The 24,414-nt window shown below is 40.9% G+C and overlaps 2 protein-coding genes across 2 annotated transcripts in view; one reads left to right on the forward strand and one right to left on the reverse strand.

Moving 5' to 3' along the window:
* cog5 (component of oligomeric golgi complex 5) overlaps nucleotides 1-24,414 on the forward strand; it is a 53,506-nt gene that overhangs the window by 8,489 nt on the left and 20,603 nt on the right. Inside the window, exon 7 of the mRNA XM_023422977.2 lies at nucleotides 19,498-19,628. Within this exon, the coding sequence (XP_023278745.1) occupies nucleotides 19,498-19,628 (131 nt within the window). The remainder of the gene's footprint in view (nucleotides 1-19,497; nucleotides 19,629-24,414) is intronic.
* LOC111667313 (G protein-coupled receptor 22-like) lies at nucleotides 2,236-11,290 on the reverse strand. Its single transcript, XM_023422978.2, has 5 exons — nucleotides 10,944-11,290; nucleotides 8,119-9,025; nucleotides 6,253-6,397; nucleotides 5,839-5,985; nucleotides 2,236-4,212 (listed from the first exon to the last, which is right to left on the reverse strand). The coding sequence occupies exons 3-5, from the start codon at nucleotides 6,373-6,375 to the stop codon at nucleotides 3,169-3,171; spliced, it is 1,314 nt and encodes a 437-aa protein (XP_023278746.1). The 5' UTR covers nucleotides 6,376-6,397; nucleotides 8,119-9,025; nucleotides 10,944-11,290; the 3' UTR covers nucleotides 2,236-3,168.

Here is a 24,414-nt window from a genome sequence, read left to right on the forward strand (position 1 = left end):
CGGTGATACAGTGTCGGCTCCTGCTAGCTGCCGTGCCAGTCGGTTGTTGCCCAACGATTCCAACAATTTCTCAAGTGGGTTCTGCTGCTTTGTGTTTTGTTATCGTTCATACTGTGGAGTCCTGGAATCACTTCATTGGGGTTTAAAGAGGGTCGCCAAGGGAGTAGTTTGTTGATCTTAATTCTGAAGAATTGTTTAATTAAGTTTAATTGCTAAAATTCAGTCTTTTTCCCCGAGGTTACCACAATGGAAGAAAATTTTAATTAAATACAATGTATGGACACAACATAGCTGAAATAGACTTAATGATGTCCACATACTTATGTAGTTTTGGTCTGGGATTGTTAGCCATGCTAGTGGCATGGCTTTATGGATGTTTGCCAGTCGGCCGACCAGACTGAAATATCCCTACTGGATGAATTGTCATGTCATGACGTTTATTGTCTCCAGAGGATGGATCCAAATTCTGCTGTGGTAATTCCCTGACTTTTCCTCCACCATGAGGTTGACGTGTGGTTTTGAGTGATACATGTCAATGATTTCTAATATCAAATGTATATGTATGTTTACAGTATTTATCAGTTGCTCTTCTTATCTACAATATATTCCTTATATAGTCAGAGACTTTAAAAGGCACCCATATTGGGATTTCTGTTTATACTAATGCTTATACTGTGTCCTTCCCTACATTTGCTTTATATAAAGGGTGTAAGGATAAATGAGCTGAGTTGACATGGATGTTTGAGTGCCTCATAAACTTTATATACGATATGTCTCTTAAGATTCAGTCATACAGGTCATAGTTATTCAAGAAAAGTTGAATCAAGGACAACTGGACTTGGTTGTAGATACGTGAGCGTTTCATCATCCAAGAGGCTTCTTCAGTTCTGACTGACTGGTGAGGTTACCATGGTATTTAACCTCGGTGGGGTCGTTACCATGGCCATTGATGTCACTTAGTTCGTTAGTGCTCCTGGTTGTTGCAACATTGGAGTTGTTCACCAGTCACCTGAGGCCAAGTTTAAACAACAGTCACATGAGTAAATGGTTGTTAAATCTCCTGGGAAGGAATGAAAGGACAGCATTGTACATTGGGTATAAGTGGTGTCTTAGACCTCCTTCTCTGTTGAGGGATGGTTTTTACTTTAGATGGCCTCCTTCAATCCTCTTTCAAATCACCTGTCTTCTCTATTTAAAGTATGTACATGGTGAACAGGAGTTCCTCTTTCACTATGTTACAGGTTCGATCTTGATGACCGTTTAATTCTCCTCCGTTGCACGATAACTCCCATCTGACTGATGAAAAAAGTGGGGAGGGGCTCAGTGTTTCAGGTTGATGCTTCAGCTCCCTCAGGTTTTGTGTGTCTTAATATTGTTGCGCAATTTCAGTGTTTCAAGCTTAAGCTGTGTTGACCTGGGGCTGGTTTCACAAAGAAGACTTTGACTATGTCTTAGATATAACAAATAGTCAGACTTCAGATAGAAGTCTGAATTCATCCATTGCACAAAGCACTTTAGCTCTTGACTATCTTAAGATGGACTGTGGTACAATGAATTGGGGGTAAATTAAGACTTTTTTCAAAATAATTGACCGGGCACCAAATCCAACTCTGTTTACCCCAGAAGAAAAGTTTTGTCTTCTGGAAGAATTAAACAGTTTCTAGCACGTTTTACTTGAAGACTGAAACAATAAAAAGAAAAATCTGATTTGGGAAAAGAAAATCTCTGTGGTCTCCTAAAACTCTTTCCCTTCTCTTTGCTCCCTCCATAACAATGTTGGCAAACCACAAGTTATGAGCCATGTTTTCCTGTTTTTTGTTGTTGGGTGCTGCTGCTCAGCGCAGATCTTCTTCACTGGTTCAGTTGGTCTCTCATCATCACTTGCGTCCGAGTTGGGACCTCTCGTTGGCTCTCCCTCTCCACCAGCCTCCTCCTCTCTCTCTACTCGTTTTGTAATTTAAAACAATCACCTATAATGCTTCATGTTTGGAACACGGTAACAGCTAAATGGATTGTTTTGCATGACTAATGATAATGAGAGTACAGGTAAATAGAGACCGGGAAAAAGTACTGTTCTGACTGTGGAGGACGGGGCACCATAACAGCCTAATGATCATCATGCACGCGAACGAATGCGACTACCTGAAACTTTGGCATCCTCAGCGTTTTCTGTCTGTACCTTCATTTGAACTTATCAAAATGGACTTTTAAATAGCAGCTCACCTTAAAATAGCACAAGGTGTAGTTGTTTAATGTCTTGTGAATTTGGTTTCAAAGAAGTAAATTGCATTGGCGGAAGAAACAGAGTGTTCATTCGTCCTTCTCTCCCTTTCCTTCAGTATAATTTATATCATTTTGTTGCAAACACACAAACAGATCGCACAACAGATTTCTTCACTACATGACAGAACAGACATGCGACCTCTGAGGAATAGTGAAGTAGAAACTAAGTCCGCCATGTCCGTTTTTGATCTTCACTGGTCGTGATGTGTTCTGCCCCTGTATCCAGTTCCACGTGAAGAAGCAGGAGAGCCGAGGGATACTGACACATACTGTGCCTTTGGTTGTTTATTACAAATGGTGACCAACAATATCAAGGTATTCCATGACTGTACATAGACATTTGTCTCCTATTACGCTAACCAGAGAACAACACGCACTGCTGCTTAGATACAGAGTTATGACTGAATTGTCCTTGATAGCACGCCACGACATTCCACAATAAATAGCAATAAATTACCCTTTTCGTGTGCCTGTGATACCTATTTTGAGACATTTTTGCACTGAAGAAAAAATCAGCTGTAAATGCAATCCTTGACTTCATACATTCAGCTGCTGGTAGTTTCCCTTTTAACACGTTATGTTTATATTCAGGAAACCCCTCGCCTTTATTCGTGTAGTCCTCAGGGAACACATCATCTTTTCTGAAGTCATCATTTTAGTGTTCATTTAGTAGGCTGCCAAAGATGCATCAGTTTAGCTTGTTTAGACTCAGTCTTTCTTTTCAAATACTTTACACCTCTCTATTTGCATAAACAATTGTTGTTTTCTCCCTCAAACAACATTTTTCTCAGTTTTTCTGCTATAGTCTGTTACTTTCTCTTAGGAGTGTAACCAATTCCCATTTACACTTACATATTTGACATATTTACATTTGAGTTAAACTCATTACTCCGCATCCTGTGAGCATAGACATTTTTGTCTGGCCTCTGTGTCCTCGAAGGTGACCTTCTTGTTTCTCCTGGGGTCAATCCACGAGTTATGGATGACCACATTATTTGGTGTGGGGTCAGCTTCGACTACAGACACCACCCTCTTCTTCATCTTGCTCTTCAAAACCTTTTGGAACTTCTGTCGAGTGAAGGCGTAGAGGAGTGGGTGAAAGATGGTGGTTCCATAGGCCATAACAAGGAAGCCCAGGCGCAGGCGGACAGTCAAATCACTGGGCCCAGTGCTGAGGATGATGGTGTTGAGCACAGTTATTGGAGTCCAGCAAAGCAGGAAAGTGGAGATGATGAGAAGAGACATCCTGAAGACTCGTTTCTGTCTCTCCCGTCTTTCCCGATGACGCTTTACGGCTCTTCTCAGAGCAATAATGACGGACACGGAAGCCCGCATGCCCAACGGTGCATTCCCACCTGCCCTGACTCCTGTGCTGCTCTGTGAAGCGTCAGTCGACTCCGCTTGTGTCGCAGTGCTCAGAGAGATGGTGTTTTTACTCTTCTGCTTCTTTTTAGGTAGGTTGTGCTGAAAGCGTGTTCCAATGCGAATATTGAGGGCCTGAAGGATCTTGTAGTACGTCACCAGCATTACCACGGCTGTGAAAAAGAATATAGGGATCTGTGCTAGCAGGTGATAGTACAGACCCGGCTCCGTGTAGTACTCATTCGTATGAGCCACTGCAGTCTGGTTCACAAGGTCTGAACCAGAGTTGATGAAGAAGCCTACTTCCATGAAGGGAACAAGGAAACTGAAAAAGGATAAAGCCCAAATAGATCCCAGCAGAGCGACAGCTCGGCTCATTGTCAACACACGGTTCGCTGGCCGCACTGAGATGTCATAGCGGTCCACAGTGATGGCCAGCACGTTAGCAGCAGTAGCTACGCTTGCAAAAGAGACGCAGGCCTCATGGAAACAACTTATCATGGCTGTGTCTGTCTCCAGAGGAAGTAGCACCACCACGGCTGTTAGCGGGATGCAGCATACACAAACCTGGAAACAGACAGGAACTCAGGTCACATCCCAAGTCATTTTTTTTTTTACAGCAAACTTATTTGTTTTATTTAGCTTTCTCCCCCAGAATGAACTATCCATTAAAAGCTCACGTCGCAAATGGTTTTCTAGTACAACATGATCATCTGTGATGTGAAAACTGGAGATTTTCACACAGTAACAGAAATCAAATGTGTGTGTCTTGGTAGTAGTTTGGTAATAAACTTCCTAGAGCCCTATGGAGTGGCTCTTATGTATGACTCCTGACAGTGCTATCAGGTGGTGATCACACTGGATGACTCTAGAGGAAGCGAGTGTGGTTGGTTGAGCAATACAAGTAAGAAGAAAAGAATAAGCTCGACAGAGGGTCAACATGCCAAAAAAGAAAGTCACAAATAGCAGAGCAAGACAAGATTAAGCCTCGGTCCAACAACAACCCAGCAGAAAGAAACCAAACAGCAGCTGAGTTTCAGAACAGACTCAGAGATGGCATCTGCTTCTCTTGACCGGTAAATTAACTTCTAACACTTCTCTGCTTTGGTTACTGGGTTGAAGTGGCAGTTTGTGTGGGAATTTTTCTGACCATGTTGTTTGTGGCTGTGATTCAGTATCTTAATGTTAGCACAGTGAATGCTACAAAGTAAGCTAACATCGGAGTTTGTATTCAGTGGAAGCAAACGTAACACAGAGTTACTAAAACTACCTCATGGTTGAGCACGGCCAGGTTTATTTTAGTCATAACTATGACTAACGCCAACTACATTTACTGCCAGACACATCCCAATTGCTCTCCCCTCATTCATCTACCCCTTTGATGAATTACGTAAATTAATCAGTACCGCTGCTTGTTAGCTCATTGTCTCATTAGTGTACAACCTGATGTAATCAACAGGGCCCAGTTTCAGACTACCAGCCTCCACACTGTATTTATAACTTAGTGCAGTCATCAACAGAGCTAAACTGCATACGTTAAGTACCAGATATTGGCAAGAAGTTGTAACTTTGAATGTTATCAACCGAGCTAAGATATATGCTAGCAGCCATCAGGCTGTGTTTTCTGTGGTGTGTGGAGATGTGGATCGTAATGTTAGTGAAAAATATATTCACTTGTTTGAGGGAAGTCACTCAGCAAGTGCAAAGCTAAGCCAACTCCTAGCAGCTACAGTTTAGCATACAACTACTGTGCGTTCAGATGTTTTTGGTCATGGTAATCAGATTAGCTGTATGCTAACTTGACATGTATTGGCAGCATGACTGCTGGTTACCTTTGCCAAAGGAGATTGTGTTTTCACCTGTGTCTGTTTGTTGATTTGTTTGTCAACAGGATTATGCAGAAAGTAGTGAACCGATTTTCACTAAACTTCACTAAACAGGAATTCAGGAAATAATGTTTGGATCTTGATGTAAAAAATCAGACATATTTATGGTGAGAAATATGAGTTTTTACAATTTGGTGGAGATCCAGATATTAATAATAGTGACATGATCAATGAGATGACAGAATGCAGCAGCGTACTTATCACCTGTGTCCACAGAGCTGTTCCCGGCTGGTCAGAAAAAGTTGCACAGTCTCTCTTTAAATCCCTGTTTGCTAAAAGGTAACTGATAATAGAGATAAGGACTCACCAACACATCCACCACATGCAGGTTCATGGTGATGATGTTGGAAACGGAGCTGATGAGGTTCTGTTTCATGCAGTAGAGGACTAGCACAGTGAGGTTTGAGCTCAGACCCAAAACTATCTCCAAAAGGAGGAAGCTCGTCAGAGAAACCTAGCAACATAAAGAACAGGGAAAGAAATAACATGGAAGATTTAGTTATATTTTAACTTAGGGATTTCTCTAACAAGTTATTATACAATATGTATTTTAAGTTTCTAAAATTTAAATTTCCAACTCATTAATTACCTAGACAATTACCAGTTTCCTAAAAAAAAAGGATATCTACTGGAACTGTGGATTCACTTGCTTGCAAGCAAATATCATGCCTCACTGAGTTGACTGAAAAAGCAAGATGTGTGTATGAAGCTTTGGCACTACCTGGAAGCTGATGGGGTAGACGGCCTCAGAGGACGTCATGTCAAGGTCGTAGGAGTCAGCAGTGTCGAGCACCGTCATGTTGCTCATGGTGGCTGCAGAGATCAGCATGGGAGATGTGTGCATTATCCTGATGGGAGGAAGATGCCTGGAGAGCAGTTTGCACAAAACAGTCTTTGTTTAAAAGTGAACCATTGCACATCAATTTCTACCAGGTCTTTTTTTTTTCGACCAAAGATTATTTAAACTGTCAGCAGATCAGTGAGCCTTTTGCTTTTTGCAGTGAATGTTCGGGTTGTGGTTATGGTTAGGGTTGCAAGAGTTAATGAGCTGTTGACAGGATGGCAGTCACCTCTCTTCATATTGCTGCTCCAGAATAATTTAGTATATTTTCTTTTTTTTAAACTTTGATTTCTGCTACACTTTGTATTGAATAATATGTTGAGCTACACTTCGTCATCACACGTCTAAATCAACAGAAAAAGAACTTTTCAGCTGGTCGGTTATACAAAATTAGTCCCATCTTTGCATTGACTTGCAGCTAGGGAGGGATGAAATATGTTTTGCTTTTGAGGGATAATTTTAATACCTGTCAACTGGAAAAAATTACATCATTATATCAATGGGATTGTAGGTCTTAAGGGTGACTTCTTCTGAAAGCTGAAGTACAATTTTGGAAACACAGTGTTGTTGTAGATACAGTTTGAGTCAGACTTGATGGTTTAAAGGAAGAATGTTTCTGTGATAAGATCACCTTGTCTAAAAACATTAATGTGTTTTTTTTTTTCAGGATGCTAACTTATTTTTTAACTTGTGTTGAAATACGCAAGCGGCAAGACTCACGAAAAGTAGACCTTTTGTATTTTTTACTTGGTGGTAATTTGTTTTCATCAGGAATATAGGAGCCTAATTGCGTAACAAGACTTGTGACTGAAGAGGTCATTTCCAGGAGGAACCTTAAAATGAAGCTGGTGCAGATGAATCATGCGGTAGCAGCTTAGTGTGTAGATTATGGTTAATAACATTATAACGAAGTGGAATTGAAGGGGTCAATCATTGCACACACTTGTAGGTCATTTGAAAGAGTGCTACTTCATTGTAGAATCAGAATCCTGCTCCCATTATTGATTCTAGTGTATATATATTCCCTATTTCTTTCATGCATATATATGTGTGTGTGTGTGTGTGTGTGTGTGTGTGTGATGTCAGTATTGGTAGCGAGTACCATACTGATTTACAATTACTGTTAGGGCACACTGGTTTTAATACCAGAAAAGTTATGTAATTGCCAAAAAAACAGACATGCCCAGGGTGCTTTAACCAAAGTACAGTTGAACAGTGTTGAACAGCTTCTGAAGTCCCCTCCTCCCGCACCCTTACCCACATCAGAACCCCATATCAAACAAATTAAAAAAAAATTCTGAAACGGATAATCTGACAAACGCCTCATTCATGCACAGCTGGCCAGGTGTGTGGAGATGAGAAAGAAAACTGGATGTGAACTTGTCTCTTAAGTTCTGACTTTGGTTACTCTTTATGTGTATAGCAGAGTCAGACACTATGTATCGCAACAGACTTTTTGCCCTCATTTGTGGTCAGACGACACATCATGCAAGCTAGTTGGTTTCTAGTATAGTGATGACTGAAGTTAGAGGGACAGGGGTTCATCTTGTCATTACTGCCTCGGAAACCTTGCAGGAGGACAAGTTTAAAGAAAACAAGAGAACCATTTGAGAGCCCTGGTTTGCTTGCTGAGCCTAAACAAACCCAATGCAAGAATACTAGAATATGTGGTTCATGGATCTTCATTCCCCCACGGTGTGGACTAAAGAACGCTGAGTACAGTTGTGATATCAGGTTTAAACTCACCACTCCCTCCCAGCAGTGTCCTCTCCAGCTCAGCAGCTATCGAAGTGGCCACAAGGAACTTGCTGGAGCGCGTCACAACATCCCGCCATGTTTTGACTTGACAAGATCAGTCTTCAGTTGAACTTGATTTGCACCATTCTTTCTGTGAACACACTGGAGTTTGACAGACAGTTAGAAGTCTTCAGTGAGCTTTCGCTTTGGGGATACTGGTTCCACTCAGGCGAAGGGAGGCGAAGTCTGTTTGTGAGACACAGAGAGCAATGCGCCCGCCCCTCAATGGGGGGCATGTGGTTTGCAACATCAGTGCGGCGCCCTAAGATCAATGCTTTCTTTCATGCAAAGCTCTGTCTCGTCATTGTCTGTTGTGCTTGAACTGTTGCCTCCAGTGTCATCCCCGCCTGAAAATGATGCCAGTGCCAGAACGATCCACTCTCCACTTCTCAGGTATTTCACACTATTCACACTCTTCTCTTTATCTCTCTGGAGATGGCGCACAATCCCTATATGGTCCAAAGCACCTTATGTGAGACCACGTCAGGTTTGTGATTTCATTTTCCAAAGAACAGTGAAGGGAGAAAGTGGAGATTACAGAATGGAGGGAAGGTTCCAAGAGAAAGAGAAAACCAGCTGGACTTGACCCAGTTAAACCCTACACATGTCTGTGTTCCAGGGAGGTGGGGGGGGTGGGGTGGTGGTGGCGGCCTTGGGGCAGAGACTCATTTAGAGTCATTTAGAGAAGATCATCCAAAGAGAGCGATCCCTCAACTGTTGGACATCCACAGCCTTCTTACTCCATTCTTGACAGAGAGCGATTAACAGATGCAGAGAATTACGCCGTGTCCATTTGTCATCATCATCGTCATCCCCTTCCCTTGTGCTCTTCTTCCATCACATTCCGTCTTTGATTCTGCAGAGGTGAAGGATGGAAGATCTCAGTAAAACAGTTTATAAAAAAAAAAAAAAAAGAAGAAGAAAAAAAAGAAAAAGAAACGTGTCACACTGAAATCAGATCGTTTCTCTCTGGTCTGCATGATGCATCATGTGTTTGCCACCTAATGTCAACTAATTTATCATCCCCTGGCAGATAGCGTGCTCTTTCTGTGCTAATTGGACGCCTGTCTCCGCGAGTGTTTGCGCTCATGTTGGTGTGTGTGCTGAATGTGTGTTTAATCAGTTTTGATGCCTTGGCTTTTGTCTTTGATGATTCTCATCATGTGTTGTTCAGCAAATGAGCGCTGAAAACTGTGAACTGGATCTCTGCAGTCTGTCTGAATGTATGAAATGATACACACACTGACTGTCGGACCACACACACCATCTCAGCAAGTCAGTTCGCCACCTAATTTGAGAAGACTTTGGGCATGAAAATTTGGATTTAGATAAGAAAAATTTGCCAATTTCAGGCTATTTTTATTCAGAGAGTGTGGTCTTTTTAAAGCTGGTTGTTTTTAGACGATATTCAACATTGGAGGAAAGAGTTTTGCAGAAAATCATGATTATATTTCTCAAAATAAAGTATCAAAAATGCTTTATAATCAAGGAAGGAATTACAATTTCTATTTATAGTACATATTTTGATATCGATGATGAAAGTGCCTTTAGAAATGGTCCGCACATTTGTGTTTGCACATTTGTTTGTGGTCTTGCATTATAATTTCTAAAAGAAACAAACAACTATACACCATTTTTCCAACCACTTACAGTGGTTCCAGTATCCTCTGTTATTCAAAGCAGGTGACACATTTTCCACACCAAATGAACAGTAGCTTCACAAAGGAAGATGCACTGCTGACAGACGTGGGCATACCCTAACCTCAACCACCCGAAGCTTGTACCCAAACCCAACCACCCAATCACATCCAATCTGACGCAACACCTACCACTGTCAACACGCCTACCAATTTCTGGCGAAACGCCCAGGATATAGGGCTGTGTTGGGCTGCATTTATGTAAAGTATACCTCTAAAGGGATACTTAGGTCTGAACAGGGTGTCAGATCATTGAGGGAAATAATTAGTCAATGAATCCATTAATTAAAAAGAGAAAATTAATTTAATAATTCTCATCATTTGTCATTTATTAAGCAAAAAGGCCAAGCATTCAGTAATTTCAGTTTCTTAAATATGATCAGTTGCCCCACTTCTCTGTTTTGTATCATGAGATATTGAATATGTCAAATAGATGCTTTCCAGTATTTTTTGGTGTTTTATACTCTTGATCAGTTAAATTGGAAAAAATAATCAGCAATAGTGAAAATAATTGTTGGGTTCTTGCTCTAACATTGAGTCCAAAACCTATAGCTCTGTTGCAGTTTATAGTATCTATAGTATCTTCTTGTTAACTGCACAACATGAGCAAAATTGCTTCTTTGTTTAAACTTAACTTAATGTTTAATGGCTTAATGCAGCTTTTGTCACACTCATCTGTATTTTTGGTTCCATGAAAATATCTGTCCTCTAGACGACCTCGCGCTAAGGACAAATTCAAACTAGCTCCCAATCTTCAGTCCGACTAGTTTCGCGTCATATGAGCTTCACTTCAACTGGAGAGCTGGACTCCTTGGAAAGCAGTGAAGTCGGCTCAGCTAGTGAAGACCTGTGCTCCTTGCTTTTTGACAGCCTCTCATTTAGTCTAATTATTCTCCACTCAAAATAATCACTGCTTGAAAATCGTGACTCGCAGGCTCAACAACATGTCAGCATGCTGTGTGTGTTTATCTAGAGCTGAATGTGTTGATTTTACCTCCGTGCAACACATTCATTTTGCCTTGCTGTCAGCACAGCAACAACACTGTTAGTATACGATTGAGGCGTGCGTTAGTTTACCTCTAGACAAAGAGCGTTCCTCTGTGATCGCTGGGTCTGCCGGAGTTCTTTCCTTCCATGTAGGGCTTTGTAATCTCAATCCCCAAAGGTAGCGTGGTCCACAGGTGATAAGCCTGAGTGGCTGAGGTTTGGCTCAGCCGTCCATCATTCAAGGATCTTGCGCCACACTGTTCAGTCCTTTTAGGATGGAAATCTGACTGGTAGAGAGCACACACAGCCACAGAGCCTGGAGAGAGCGAGGGAGATATTGACACTGCTGCTCTGCCTCCCCCTCTCTTCTCTCTGCTGTGCTTCTTTTTCTGTCAGTCTGTCTCTGTCCTGCTTCCTGCCTCTCTCTGTATCTGCCTCCAGTAGCCCTCCTACTCATCCATCGCTCCCTCCCCCTCCTTCTCCCCTCTCTGAAACTGTCTTCTCCTTCTCTTTTTTTGCCTCTTACACCTCTGTGCTTGACTAATTGGACTCATAAACCAGATTTAACACTTGGTTCATAATTTTTCCACATTTCAAATCATTTTCAGCCTTTCCTTTGACATCTTTCTGTCTTTTAGGCTGCCAGTACTCTTTTCCAACATGCAGGGACAATAGATCTTTTTGTCTCCTGAGTTCTGTTTTTTTTCCCTTTTCCTCTGAACCATCTCTCCATAAGTTTGTTTGCCCTCATTAAAGAGCCCAGGTGGGAAACGGTGGCCATGACAATACTAATGGAAGCATCCTCCCTCCCAGGACTTTGGCCACTCCTTCGCTGTTTGTGTTTGCATAGCACCTGCCGGATGGTGCATGCTTAATTGTCCTGGTCTGGCTACCACCGGAGCAGTCACCGTGTTGCCCTTATTGCCTGGTGAGAACATCTGCAGGTTAGCGAGTGAACGAACTAATTAGGGCTACTTGGCATTGGCATGGCAACAACAGCACCGCTGGCCAGACGAAGCACAGACTGATAGATCAGAATTCAAATCAGGGCCTGTCTGTTGTCTTCCAGATCCCACTTTTATCCACTGATAAAACCAGAACTCTCGATTTTTTGTTTTGGCTCTTTATCTCTCACACTTTATCTGTTTATTCAAGGAGTGTAAGTAGAGACACTGCTTTCAAGTCTCACTATTTCACTGACATGCGCAACTCAGTGGGAGGCATGTTTTCCCTGAGATACAAGTCTTTAGTGAGAGACAAATAGATGGCAGAGAGCAGCATTTTGGAGAGGGAGAAAAAAAGACGTCTGCAGACTTTTCTTCTGCACAAACATGAGAGAGAGACAGAAACAGGAATCAGGATCGAGACCAAGACGAAAAAATAGCCTTTTTTTTTCTCAGCGAAGATGACAATGATGTGTGAGGGGCCAGTTTCACACCTAAATTTGCTGTAAGCACAATAGAGTGCAACAGAAAACATCTATAAATGTTTAATGAAAGCATTAATATTGCAATGTGATATCTAGGCTGTCCGCTGGCGAGCCTAAAGGCTGCTAGCTGTTGTGTAGTCCCCAGCTGTGCTATTTCAAACAGAGGTGCGTATGAGTAAAACCCAATTCATGGCTGTCTTTGTGTGAATGCTTTATACTTTGGAAAAAGCAGTCATGCACTTGGTGCCCAAGGGACAAATGCCACACCAGTAAATGCTAACGCCTTCATGATGGTCCTGCAGCACAAACAGCTGGGAATTCAAGGTCAAGATCCATATTGTCTTTAGTGCTAGTAACTCATCAGCTAAATGGGGAAAGTAAAACTTTGAAAGAGATCTAAATTGATTTTGGACACACTAACCAGCAGAACCCATTAAACCCACTCACGTCATACATATTCAAGCCGTCAGGGAGTCATATCCTGAGCAGGGTCATTGTCAGAAAAAACATTAATCAGCAACTGTTTGAACGAAGCAAAACTTCAGCTTTAAAACTTAAGATGCAGGGGACGAATCCTTACTGCAGCAGCCTGGGTTCAAATCCAGCCCTTTGCTGCATGTCATCCCCTCTCTCTCTCTCTCTCTCCCTCTCCCTCTCTCTCTCTCTCTCTATCCCCTATCCCCTGCCTTTCCTGTCTAACTCCACTATAGCTGTCCAATAAAGGCTGAAAATGGCAGAAAAAAATTAAGATGCAGAGGGAGCATCTTAACACAGCCTGGTCCCATAAAGAGAGAGAAGAAAATACACTTTTAGTCTCTGAAACCAAAATAAAAATTTATGAGGGTTTTTTAAGATGTCTATATAAGATTTAGACAGAAAATTGTGTATATTAATAGCGAAGAAGTGGATTCACCCTTAAAGACGTGATTATCAAAATAAGTTCAACTTTAAATGTGTTTCACAAAATCAATATTTCCTTAAGGTTACAGGAACTTTGTCGTCACACACGCCTTGGACTTGTTGATTGATTAAAGATAGTCAATAAGACACCTGCTAATGAATGAAGTTGCTAGTTTCAGCCTAGTGTGAAAGCATAGACATTGAAAGGGAGGGATTGAAAGTGTAGATTTTTTGCATCATAGTTTTATTTTATTTTTCAGGTGTCTGTTCAAGCTGCACAGATCTGTACTGCCTGTATGCAACATTTAACATTTGTTTGCTTTACTGTCCAAGTGAATAGAAAAGGTGCAGAAAATTGTCTATATTTTCACGTAAACACATTATTATGCACTTGTGGAACTAGCTGTTGCTGTTGATGACTAAGGCCACAGGAAGCTGTAGCCGCTTCACAGTAAAAGTCTTACGCTGGGTAACTGTGGAACAGCGACAGAAAGTGGATGTTTGTGTTACTAAATGAACTCATTGTCAAAGATGTGATTACCCCTCAGAGCAGAGTGGACGAGACGATAGTATGCTACCTGTAGTAATGGCATCTGATTGTTGATAGAGATGTGATCATGAAAACCCAGAGGAGGAATCACAAAATAGCTGGTCAGTTATGAAAAATGACTGTTTATGGGAGCCTAAATTTGTTTAAAAAAAGCTTCTTCTTGCTTATGTAATATGACAAGCATGTGTTCAGGGGACATAGATATTATAACAGTGGGTGAGGACTAAAATCAGACGTTCTGATATCCAGTTTCAACCATACTAACATCAGATTACAGAAAGTAAAATTACATTTCATTGTGCCTTTAAGCAAATGCACACACAGTGTCATATTATGGTTTACACTAGTTTGACACACTGCAGTCTGACGGTTGCACAGCCCCTCTGCTTCTTTACACATGTTATGTTTAAGAAGCTGTTTCAGACATTCTTCTTCTTGAAAGCTAAAAAGAAAGAACTTCCTGCAAAAAAAAAAAAAAAAACTTCTGGCAGAGGAGTCTGTGTTGTGTTGTTACACAGCTCCTTTTTAATCAAATGGACTAAATACTTGTCAGACAGTGTGTGTTCTTCCAAAGGTTAGGCCCTAAACAAGGAATCAAACAAAAATTATTAAATTAACTCATGTACAAGCAGTGAAGTAAATAATGGAGGAAAAGAGTAAATACATGTCAACAGCTGTGACTGGAGGCGTTAGGTTTTTAGGGCGTCTGTCTGTCCCATTCTCGTGATACAGGATATCTTAGTAATGCCCAGAGGGAATATTATTACATTTGGCTCAAACATTGAAGGATAAACTGATTATATTTTGGTGCTTAAAGGTCAAAGCTCAAGGTCACTGTGACCCTACAAAGCACATTTCTGGCCAAAACTCAAGAATTCATACGCTTATTATTTAGCACAAATGTTTAATAGGATATAATGATGAAGTGATGATATTTTATAATCCAAAAGGTCAAAGGTCGGCTTCACCGTGGCATCATAATGCTCTGTTAAAACACTTTATACTTTTTATTAAAGTTTTCACTACATACTGTGTATGAGTCTGGACAGATGTGGATGCAAACTTTACTAGTTGGTGGAGGCATACAATCTATAATTCTAGTCTCTATTATTTGTTTAATTGTTTTCCATTTTTAAATGAAATTGTGATAAATGTGTGCTCTGCGTAGGAGGTCTTTTTTGAATTTTCTCTTTCAGTTGTGGGGTAGCTCTCCAACATCAAACAACTGAGAAACCACTCAGTACTGCGAATATACACGCACATTATACAGCAGAACATACTGTATAATGTGCATCATAGTTTTACTGCGAAACAGGAAACATCTATTACCAGATATAAGTGCAATGTTCCCTTGCTGCACAGCTTAAAGCAGCTTTTCTTCAGCAGTAAATGCAAGTGAAATGTAGATTCATTAAACAGCTAAACTCACCGGCATCAAACAGAAGCTGTGTTTAGCCAACGTTTTAGAAAAAGATCTTAATTCAAGGGCCACTTACTATTTTTTTCTGGAGCTTTAAACCACATCTCAATCAGAAGATGGAGAACTTCATGACAACTGAACAAACTCTGCTGATGATTGAGATTCGATTAAAACCTCTAAGATTAGGGTGCAGGAGAGATCAGAGAAGTTTCTATTGATGATTTGATAGGTTTTTCTCACCACTCGTCATCGTTGGAATAGATTTATCCATTTTAGCTGTTGTGAAGACGGCCCGACTACAGCTGCCGTCCTCCACAAAAAGAGCAAGATACAAACCTTTCAAGCATCTGATTATATTTGGTTTAAAAGGCAAAACAGAATAAAAAATGCTCCATACAAACACCACACTGAGTTGTAGAGAGGTAGTTTAAACCTTTTCATAAACCAAAGAAAAATTGTACCTGGTTAAAGATTAAACCTGGTTACTTTTTGGCTGTTTTCTTTCTGCACACACCCTCAAAGCTGACGTAAATGCGTGAGGACGCAAGTAACTGAAAGCTGCCGGCTTCCAAGATAAACTGGTCCTTTTGTAGAGAGTTTGTTCTTAATACAAACCCTAAAAGAACTGAAATGAAAGAAATAGCAACCAATTCAAACAAGTCCCCTGCTCACCTTCTCCCCTTCATTGCTCTCAGTAAGAGTAAGCTGTTATCAAGCTGCTTTTCAATTTAGAGCAACACAATAACGGCAACTACTGCACTTAACAGGCGATAGAAATCCATCCTGGAGCAGCTGGTCATACATGCACCAAAGAGATAACATAACCGTTGTGGAAGACGAATTGATGATGTATTCATCATTGTTGTGCATGTCACACGGCAGTTCTGATTAACTGCATCGACTGTTATTGACATGATTATTATTGTACTGTTAATGAAATGATCGCAGTGATTTCAGTCAGAATGAAAAACCGTTTGCATATAACCATAGCTAACAAGTGTTTCATGCTAAAAGGTTTTTTGTGGAGTACTCCCTTAAGGCTACTTCACCAGCTCTTGCTCTGTGGCTGTCAAATGTTCATTGCTTGTCTTTTGTATTTTGTCCAGCCATTGGCTATTTAAATTCTACCTTTGACTACTTTCTAGTTTTGAATCTTGGGACCGCACAGGCTGAAGATGTCACAAATGAGCCGATCCATAGAATGTACTAACACTCAGTGAAGCAAAACGTGGATTGATAAGCTGATGTCTTTAGCCTCCTTTGTGAAATCCCTCTCAGGCCTAACTCTAACCTTCACCTCAGCTTTCTCCATTTGCACGTGCTAATTATTTCCTGACTGTTAAATATGCTCTGATAACTGGAAAGCTGATCCCTCCCTGCTGCCTATTCCCATCCACACGCCACTCTGCTGATTACCTCCATCACCAAGTGATGCTGAGTTTCTAAGCATTACATTGCTGTGACAAATTCCAGTGTTGTAAAGCATATCTTTATGTATGGGTGACTATGATTATTGGTAATATCCATCTCCTCGTCCTATGAAGAGAGAGCTGAAGGAATTTCCCCAGCACAGAAAACAGGGCAAATCTGTGCCAGAGAACAACTTATCCCCTGGGAACCAACACAATATCCAGTGTGTGTGCGGGAGGGGGGTCAGAGAAGGCGTATCAGACAGCCCTCTGAGCATATTATGACACAAGTCAGAAAAGACCAACCTCTTTTCTTTTCGCCCCTCTCTTACAAACACACATATCTAAACAAGCAAAGGGATTCTGGGCTCAGCTGTTCGCCGTGGTCTCTGGCAGACTTTGTACTTGGGCTGAGGCTTCGAGCGGATTGCTTTTGAATTGAATGTGGCTCCTGTCCAATTCCCGGATCCTCTGCGCCTCAGCCCGCCACCTGCCTGATAATACTCTCCATCGCTCTCTCTCTCTCTGGGAAGAAGAGCAAACAATCTGCAGCTCTAGACAAATAGCACATCTAAAATGGTTTGATATCAGTCCCCGCACCTCCCCTCTCATCATCAGCGGCTGATGTCCCTGTACCTTTTTGTCGTCCTGATTTATAAAAGACATGGCTCAGAAAGATGCAAATACTCTGGAAAATTTAAATTAGGGCTGTAATCAAAAGACAGTTGGGATGATATTGAAGTAATTTACTGCTTTTCAAGTAGAATGGGATAAATGGAAGATTTCATGTTTTTAATTGACTGAAACACCCACGGTGCAAACACCATTTCACTCATTAATGTAAAACCAAGTGCAAACTAACGATGAAACTTGATGACGTTTCTCTCATTTGAGAGGCTATAACTATCGTCATAGCTTGAAAAGGTGTGTGTCTACTTCATCTGAGGTTATTGTAGCGATATTCACGGTGAAAGTTTCGCTTACACTGTTAGCAGAGTTGAGCGGAGTGTAGACGGCTGCTCTGGAACAGCCTGGAGTCGGTCGGTCGGCGGTTCGCGCTCAGAGCTGTGGGAGCTGACCAGTCAGGGTACACAGGGCTTTTGGTGAGGAGGGGTCTTCAAGAGAAAGGCGCTAAAAAAAAAAATGTTTCAGACAGAGGGTGAAAAACAGGTGCTGCAGAATTAGACAGTCAGAGGAAAAATAAGTTATTTTATGAACATGAAAGCCTGTAAACTTTTTCTAATAGACCCCGGAAATGAAAATATGAACCTGAAAATGAGCACAGTATCTCCCCGTCAAGGAGAGACTATTTGACAGTGTGCACTTTTATCCCCAGTTGAACAATCACCAGGTCTTGCCCGTCTTTGTGAAGACATACGAAGTGATCTCCTCGAACATCCCCATGTTTAGTTACTTTTACACTGTGCAAAGCTGGAAGTTGTCATGGGCAATATTCCAGCATTAAGCAGGGATGATTCAGTCCTGATCCGCCCCTAGTGTATATATCCATATGTGAGCAATGCTGCTTACATTGCAGCTGCTTGTCTACCCATACAGTGGGGTTGGAGAGTCTGAGACCACTTTCCCTCACTTGAATGGGAAAGCGGTCATAGACTATGTGCAGTTAAAATTGAGTATATAAACGACTTAAAACTCCTTGCCCTAAACTTCTTCCCATTAAGATTTTGCTGTGCAAATAATATGAACATGTCCTCATGCTGTACAGCTACATACATGAAAATAGTGACAGAAAAATGGGCAGAAAATGGTGGTAAGACTGGGTGAGATGGACACAGCTGTGCAGGTTGATGTGAGTTACGTTACAGAAATAACATCTCTTAAATCTGCATATTCTTCAGTCGTGACGAATATCTACTTGTAAACAACTACCACAGCTTCTGCATCATCTCTATCGCTGCCGATTTGTTAGATCAAGTACAAAATAGTTTGGTCATCTCTCTGCCTGGCCCTACTTTTCTCTTTCCTCCTGGACGAGTAAACTTCCCAGACAAGTCAGGACCACAAGTCACTGCCTCACAACTCTTCAGATACACCTCATGTACACCAGCTCTCACTTTCTATACACAAACACCATTATCCATAAAATTTGCCAAGTGACTTAGACCCAAGTGAGTCTTGTTACTTGGACTCTGCTGATTCAGTTCAGTTAAAGTCTCAAAATAAACTGCATCAAAAGAGATCATTGCAGCAGTTGTCAAACTCAACTGTTGCTCAAGGCGCTCATGACCTGTTTGACAGCATCGCACATATTGACATGGTTACATCAATATCAATTTCATATCAGCCCAAAACAGGATTCGGTTGCGAGGCCAGTCGATATTTCTTCCTCTAACACATGGTCAGGCTTTCCGAGAGCAGGTGGGTGGACAAACAATGCAGGAAGGGCAATAGCAGAATGGGAACGTTTAACACGCAGTCAGAAGTGCTATGTGCTTCTCTGAAGCAAGTGCTGCTGACAAATCTGTCGAGCTGACTAGTCCGACTGTCATCCTGTCTGTCCACAGGATGCAAACTAAACTACAGAAATATAATAATTCAATCACAAAGGAGATGTGTTGATGAAGTTTCAGACTGACTGAGCTGTTGCTGTGAAAGTGATTAAAAGACCATTTTAATAGGAGGAGACCTAATAGGTTTTTTTTTCTCCTTTGAAAACCTGTAAACAATAATAAATTAAACACGTAATACAGATTTGGAGAGTTAATAGAATTGGCCAGAATGGCAGATACTTGTTCGAGGTGTAAATGATTTAATTTTACTCAGGCACAGATTGAACACTGTCGTTTCTTTGTTTTTGTCCGTTGTGTTTTTAACTGTAATGATCCCTGGTTCAGGGAATGTTTGAAAGTTAATAATATTAATATAGCGCCCCTGGAAAAAATGTGGTTTGATGTGTTTGCTTGCAAATTTTCCAGACTACCTGTCGCAAGGTGTGGATCTGAGCGGCATCGAGGTGATTGAGAACGACTTGCTGCTGATCAGCAGAGCCAGACTGGAGGTAGAGAACCAAGCCAAGAGACTGCTGGAGCAGGGCATGGAGATCCAGGTACACACACACACACACACACACACACACACACACACACACACACAGAATACTAACACAGATATTTGGTCTCACCTGATTGTCCAGGGCCTGTTGAGTTAAAATTCTCAGCGTGAGCAGAGATTTATTTATCTCACCTGAATGCTGATCTGCTCCTCTTTGAATCTGCTGTTAAAGCAAAGTCAACACTTCCTCCTGTTGTATGAAGACAATAGGTAAACATGTGCGGTCTTTGTGTTTGTTTCTGTCAGTAAAACCCAACGTCTCCTGCACAGATGTTTCACATTAAAGCTTCCAATGCCTCAAAGTGCAAAATCCCATATTTAGTGGTGTAGTTTAGTGGCCTTCCCTGGTAATTCCAATACATAATGTTTAATGCCTTCCCTGGTAATTCCAATACATAATGTTTTTTTAGAGAAAAAAAAGATGTTATTTGTTGATGCTGAACATGACCCCAGCTCCCTTTTTGAGGCTTGGACATTATTTGAATACTTCTCAGGCTTTTATTTGAGAATTTCTGCTGTGCTTTATGACATTAAATATTTATAAATAAATAAATTAAAAAGAAAAGTAGAGAAAAGAAAAAAACAACCACCACAGAGCAGACAGGGTTTTATTTGCTGGGAGAGGTACTTCCTGTGTTTCAGCACAGCTGTCTTTGTAACTGAGGAGCTGGCATGAGTTCATGTTCTAGCTGCTGCAGTAATGACTTCCACTTATTGGTCAGGTCTTTAGACTCATACATGTTGCACAGGTATATCAGGGTTTTCTACTTCAAAGATTACCTGGTATACTTTCATTTAGCAGATTTTAATGCTTTTGAACATTTACTGTTCACACACATCCCTGTTTTTTTTATTTTTTATTATTCAGGCTATTAAAAAAAAACAAAAAAAAACAAAGACGTAATTAAAGCAGACAAACACCTCTTCTATGCTTGTTGGCTCACTTTGAGGACAACTGAATATTAATGAGAAAGAACACCTTCATGTTAATGCACTAGCCAAGCAAATCCCACAAGCAGCTCTGTCATTCCACCTAGCTGCTATTTCTCTTCCCTGTGTGTTAACGTTGTATATTGACTCCTTTAAGGGAATAAATGGGTCACAGAAATTAAGCACCCTGACAGTTTTAGTGCATTTAAACTCTTGTATTAATGAGAAATAATGCATTGTGATTCTTATTTAAGATTTTTAAGATTTTTTTGTGTGTGTATTTAATTTCGTCTTAGGTCAGTTTTTTTAAGACAAGGAAATCGGATTTTTACAAAAACGTCTTAAGCTCGTGGTCCTGAGTAGAAAAGCAGGAGAACAGTAGAAGCGAGATGAGCACTTTGTATGTGTGTCACACTATAAAATACATGTGAGAGAGGAGGCACATGTGAGCTCTGCTAACCTTCATCTGCCCCAGAAAGCCTTGTTCTCAGGGGGATATTGTCCCATTAAAGAAACCGCGTTGCTGCATGCATGTGCGACAGTCTGTACAGTGTCCATGATGACATGTTGGCAGTGTCCAGAGGAGCGTTTGTATTTGCGCTTCAGCAGCCATGTTCTGCCTCGCTCCTCTTCAAGCCCATGTGGAGAGGCGATGAAACGTTTATCCAGCTGGTGGTAGAGTGAATCAAGCTGTCTCTTTATGACAAAGAGCACATGTCACGACCTTATGGTTCTGAACGTCACAGGAAATCTCACATTTTTTTAATTTGGCCTCTCATCGAGCTTCCGAACACTTTTCGTTTCACTTTCTATCTCAGCGGGAAACGGATGAAAAGCGAAGAAAACCGTCTTCGCAAAAAGTGTTCACAGCGAGAGTGTATCCCGAAAACTCCTGCTGAGTGTTTTTTAAATGTCATCTTTAGATGTTTGATTTCCCTTAATGTTCAGCTTGCACTCTTAAAACATAATATTCCTTGGGCCCACCAAAACTCAAGCCAATATATTTATGTTGTCATGTAAATCTCTGTTTTTCACAGGAGTCACATAGATGTAGAGTATGGTTTCCTTCTAAATGTAATATGAGTATGTGTAACGAGTAAAGTGAAGTCTCCCAATATGGACATTTTCAAGTAAGGTCCCAGCACTCACTCAAAAGTGTCAAATAAAAGCCAGGTGAACTTCCTGCTCATCATAAAATAAATTCAGTATAAATACATCATTAACCAGTTCATGTAATATTCAAGAATATACATCAAGTTTCTCTTTTTAACTGAAATATTGTAATTTTACACTTTGCTATTTCACTTTCAGCGAAATCCTCCTCCGCAGGTATTTCACATTAAAAGCCTACCAGCAAAGAGGGAGATTATGCCCCTTTGAGCCAGTGTAATGTGGGACTTTTAATGTGAAACTCCTCATACTGTTGAGTTTCATTGACTGTTGATATTATGGAAACAGTATTTCTATGGAAATACAATAAAGAGTAAAGTAAAGAGAAATAGTCTCAGAGCAGTAGAGTGGTGAGTGGAAATATCTCTGTAGTTTTACTAATAGAATTTCTGCTTGGGAAATGTACACTGTGCTGTATTTCAAGAACTCCGCATCCAAAGTTTCTAACAAACATTCTGTAGAAAATCTGATTCCTCAAGCCCCGTACAAGACAACCCTGAAGATATTTTAGGAAGATGAACTTAGAGATTAGAAACCTCCCCTTCAGAGCCGCATCATCATCATTCCTCTGTTTGTAACGACTTAGCAGGAGAGTGTAAACGTGTAAAATCGGTGGAATGCCCCATTAATATGAAATATAAATGGAAGCAGTTCACAAAACAGAGAGGCCTTTTACTAAAATATGAATAGTTATATGTCTAGAGTATAACTAGGAATAAAGCTCTATCTCTAATATAAGCCTGTTTCAGTTAAAGGGCTGACCTGTCTTTGCAAACAGAGTGTACAGTGTGCACACTTTTTAGGACATTTTCTATACATCCTGTAGCTTTGACAAAGAAAGCACAAAAAACATGCTCCCTCTCTGGAGTGCAACATCCCAGAGTCCCAGAAATGGCAGCAGTATGTGAAGGGGCAAGAGGATTAAAAGAAATAAGACAAATAATCCTAATGAACCAAGAATTTTGCGGTTCTCATGAAAATTCCCCTGTAGCATATGGAAAATATAATCATACATAAAAAAACAACAACATTGGCTTCATGTAAACAAACTGGGATTTAAAGGGTTAAAAGCCTGGAAGTTATGATCAGGACTGATGTTGGTTGAAAAAAAATATATATATTATATATAATTGTTATGGCAGTTTTTTTTGTTTTTTTTTACATTTTTTGTCCTCTAAGGTGCTGAGTGAGTTTTTAAAGGTATACACCTTTAGGTTAACAGGCTGGGAGTATACGCTGTGAAATGGAGGGCTTTTAATGTGAAATGTCCAAGCTGGTGTTTTTTTTTTTTTTGGTCTATGCGAGTTTAAAGGAAAGAGAGGCTAAACAGGTGTGTCTGAAGCTGTTGACAGAGAGTTAAGTAGCAGGATGCTGTGACTGCAATCCTCTCCAAAGTCAACACACACACACATGCGGCTCCGTCCCCTGTGTACTCCACCCTCAGTAGATGTATTTTTATCCGGACTACTGCTGGAGTAGCCTTGGCTAACAACTTCTATCACTGCGTTCTGTGTGTGGACATATGGGGCTCTAGAGACACAAAGACACACACACACACACACACACACACTCACGCACACACACACACACTCACGCACACACAGCGACAGCTTCTTATATCAGCCCAGGGAGCTGTTTATTGTGAATGTTATGTAAGCAGTTGGACATGCTGCCTGGGCTGTGTGGGAGCTAGTTTCACCTCAGCGCTCTGACTGTGCCAGCAGAGACCCTGTAGCCCATCTGTTGAGTGGGAGAACAACTGACCCACGTAGAAAAACTCCTTCTTTACTCTCCTCTTACCTCTTCTCCAAGTATCTTTTTTTTTTTCTTTCTAGAAAATATAAAACAATTGAGCCCAGTAGCTGAAATCTGAAATCATCAGTCATTAGTCCTGGGAAGTGTTCAGATAGTGATCTGACCTGTTGCCTCTCCAAAACTCCCTGTAAATGAACAACTCTCACTTAGAAAGAATTCCAGCACATAGCTCGTCTAACTTTGGACAAGAGAGCAAATAAGCACATTTTCCACAATGTGGAACTTCATCTTTAAAAGTGCAAACTTTTAATTATTAAGTGTTTTTATTTTTGTCTTTTCTAACTTTTCATCTGTTCCTCTTTTCTTTTCCTGGTGAGACTGGGCCATATATGAAAATCCTATCTCAGACCTCAGTGAAGTGAAGTGAGCTAGCTAAGCCAGGCTATAAAGAGCCAAGCAGGTGATAAACTTGTTGCTTTTGTTGTAATTATTACATATCATTCAGGTGCTACAGTTCTTGTGCCTTGTCTTCTCCCGTGATTTGATATCATATTGAGTGAAGAAGAAGAAGAATCTTTTATAGTCCAAGTATGGTTTACAGACAGGAAATTTGACCTCTGCATTTAACCCATCTGCAGATGATGAACACACACACACACACGCTGAAGTGAGCAGGGAGTACATACACCTGGAGCAGTGGGCAGTCACGCTGCAGCACCCGGCTGACCCTCACTGATGTGAGACACACCAGTCTCCCAAGATTTGTCAAAGTTGTGAGAGAAAGATGACTGCCCTGTAATTCCCACACCACCAATGTTTTTCTGTGTGGAAAAACAAACCCATTGTTTAGTTTATGAAATGTCAGAATATGTTATTTAAATTGCCATCACAACATCCCAGAGCCTGAGGTGACTTCACATGTTTAG

This window comes from Seriola lalandi, unplaced genomic scaffold, assembly GCF_002814215.2.
Source record: "Seriola lalandi dorsalis isolate HSWRI2012SDOR001 ecotype SW California unplaced genomic scaffold, Sedor1 jcf7180002054688, whole genome shotgun sequence".
NCBI classification, from domain to species: domain Eukaryota; kingdom Metazoa; phylum Chordata; class Actinopteri; order Carangiformes; family Carangidae; genus Seriola; species Seriola lalandi.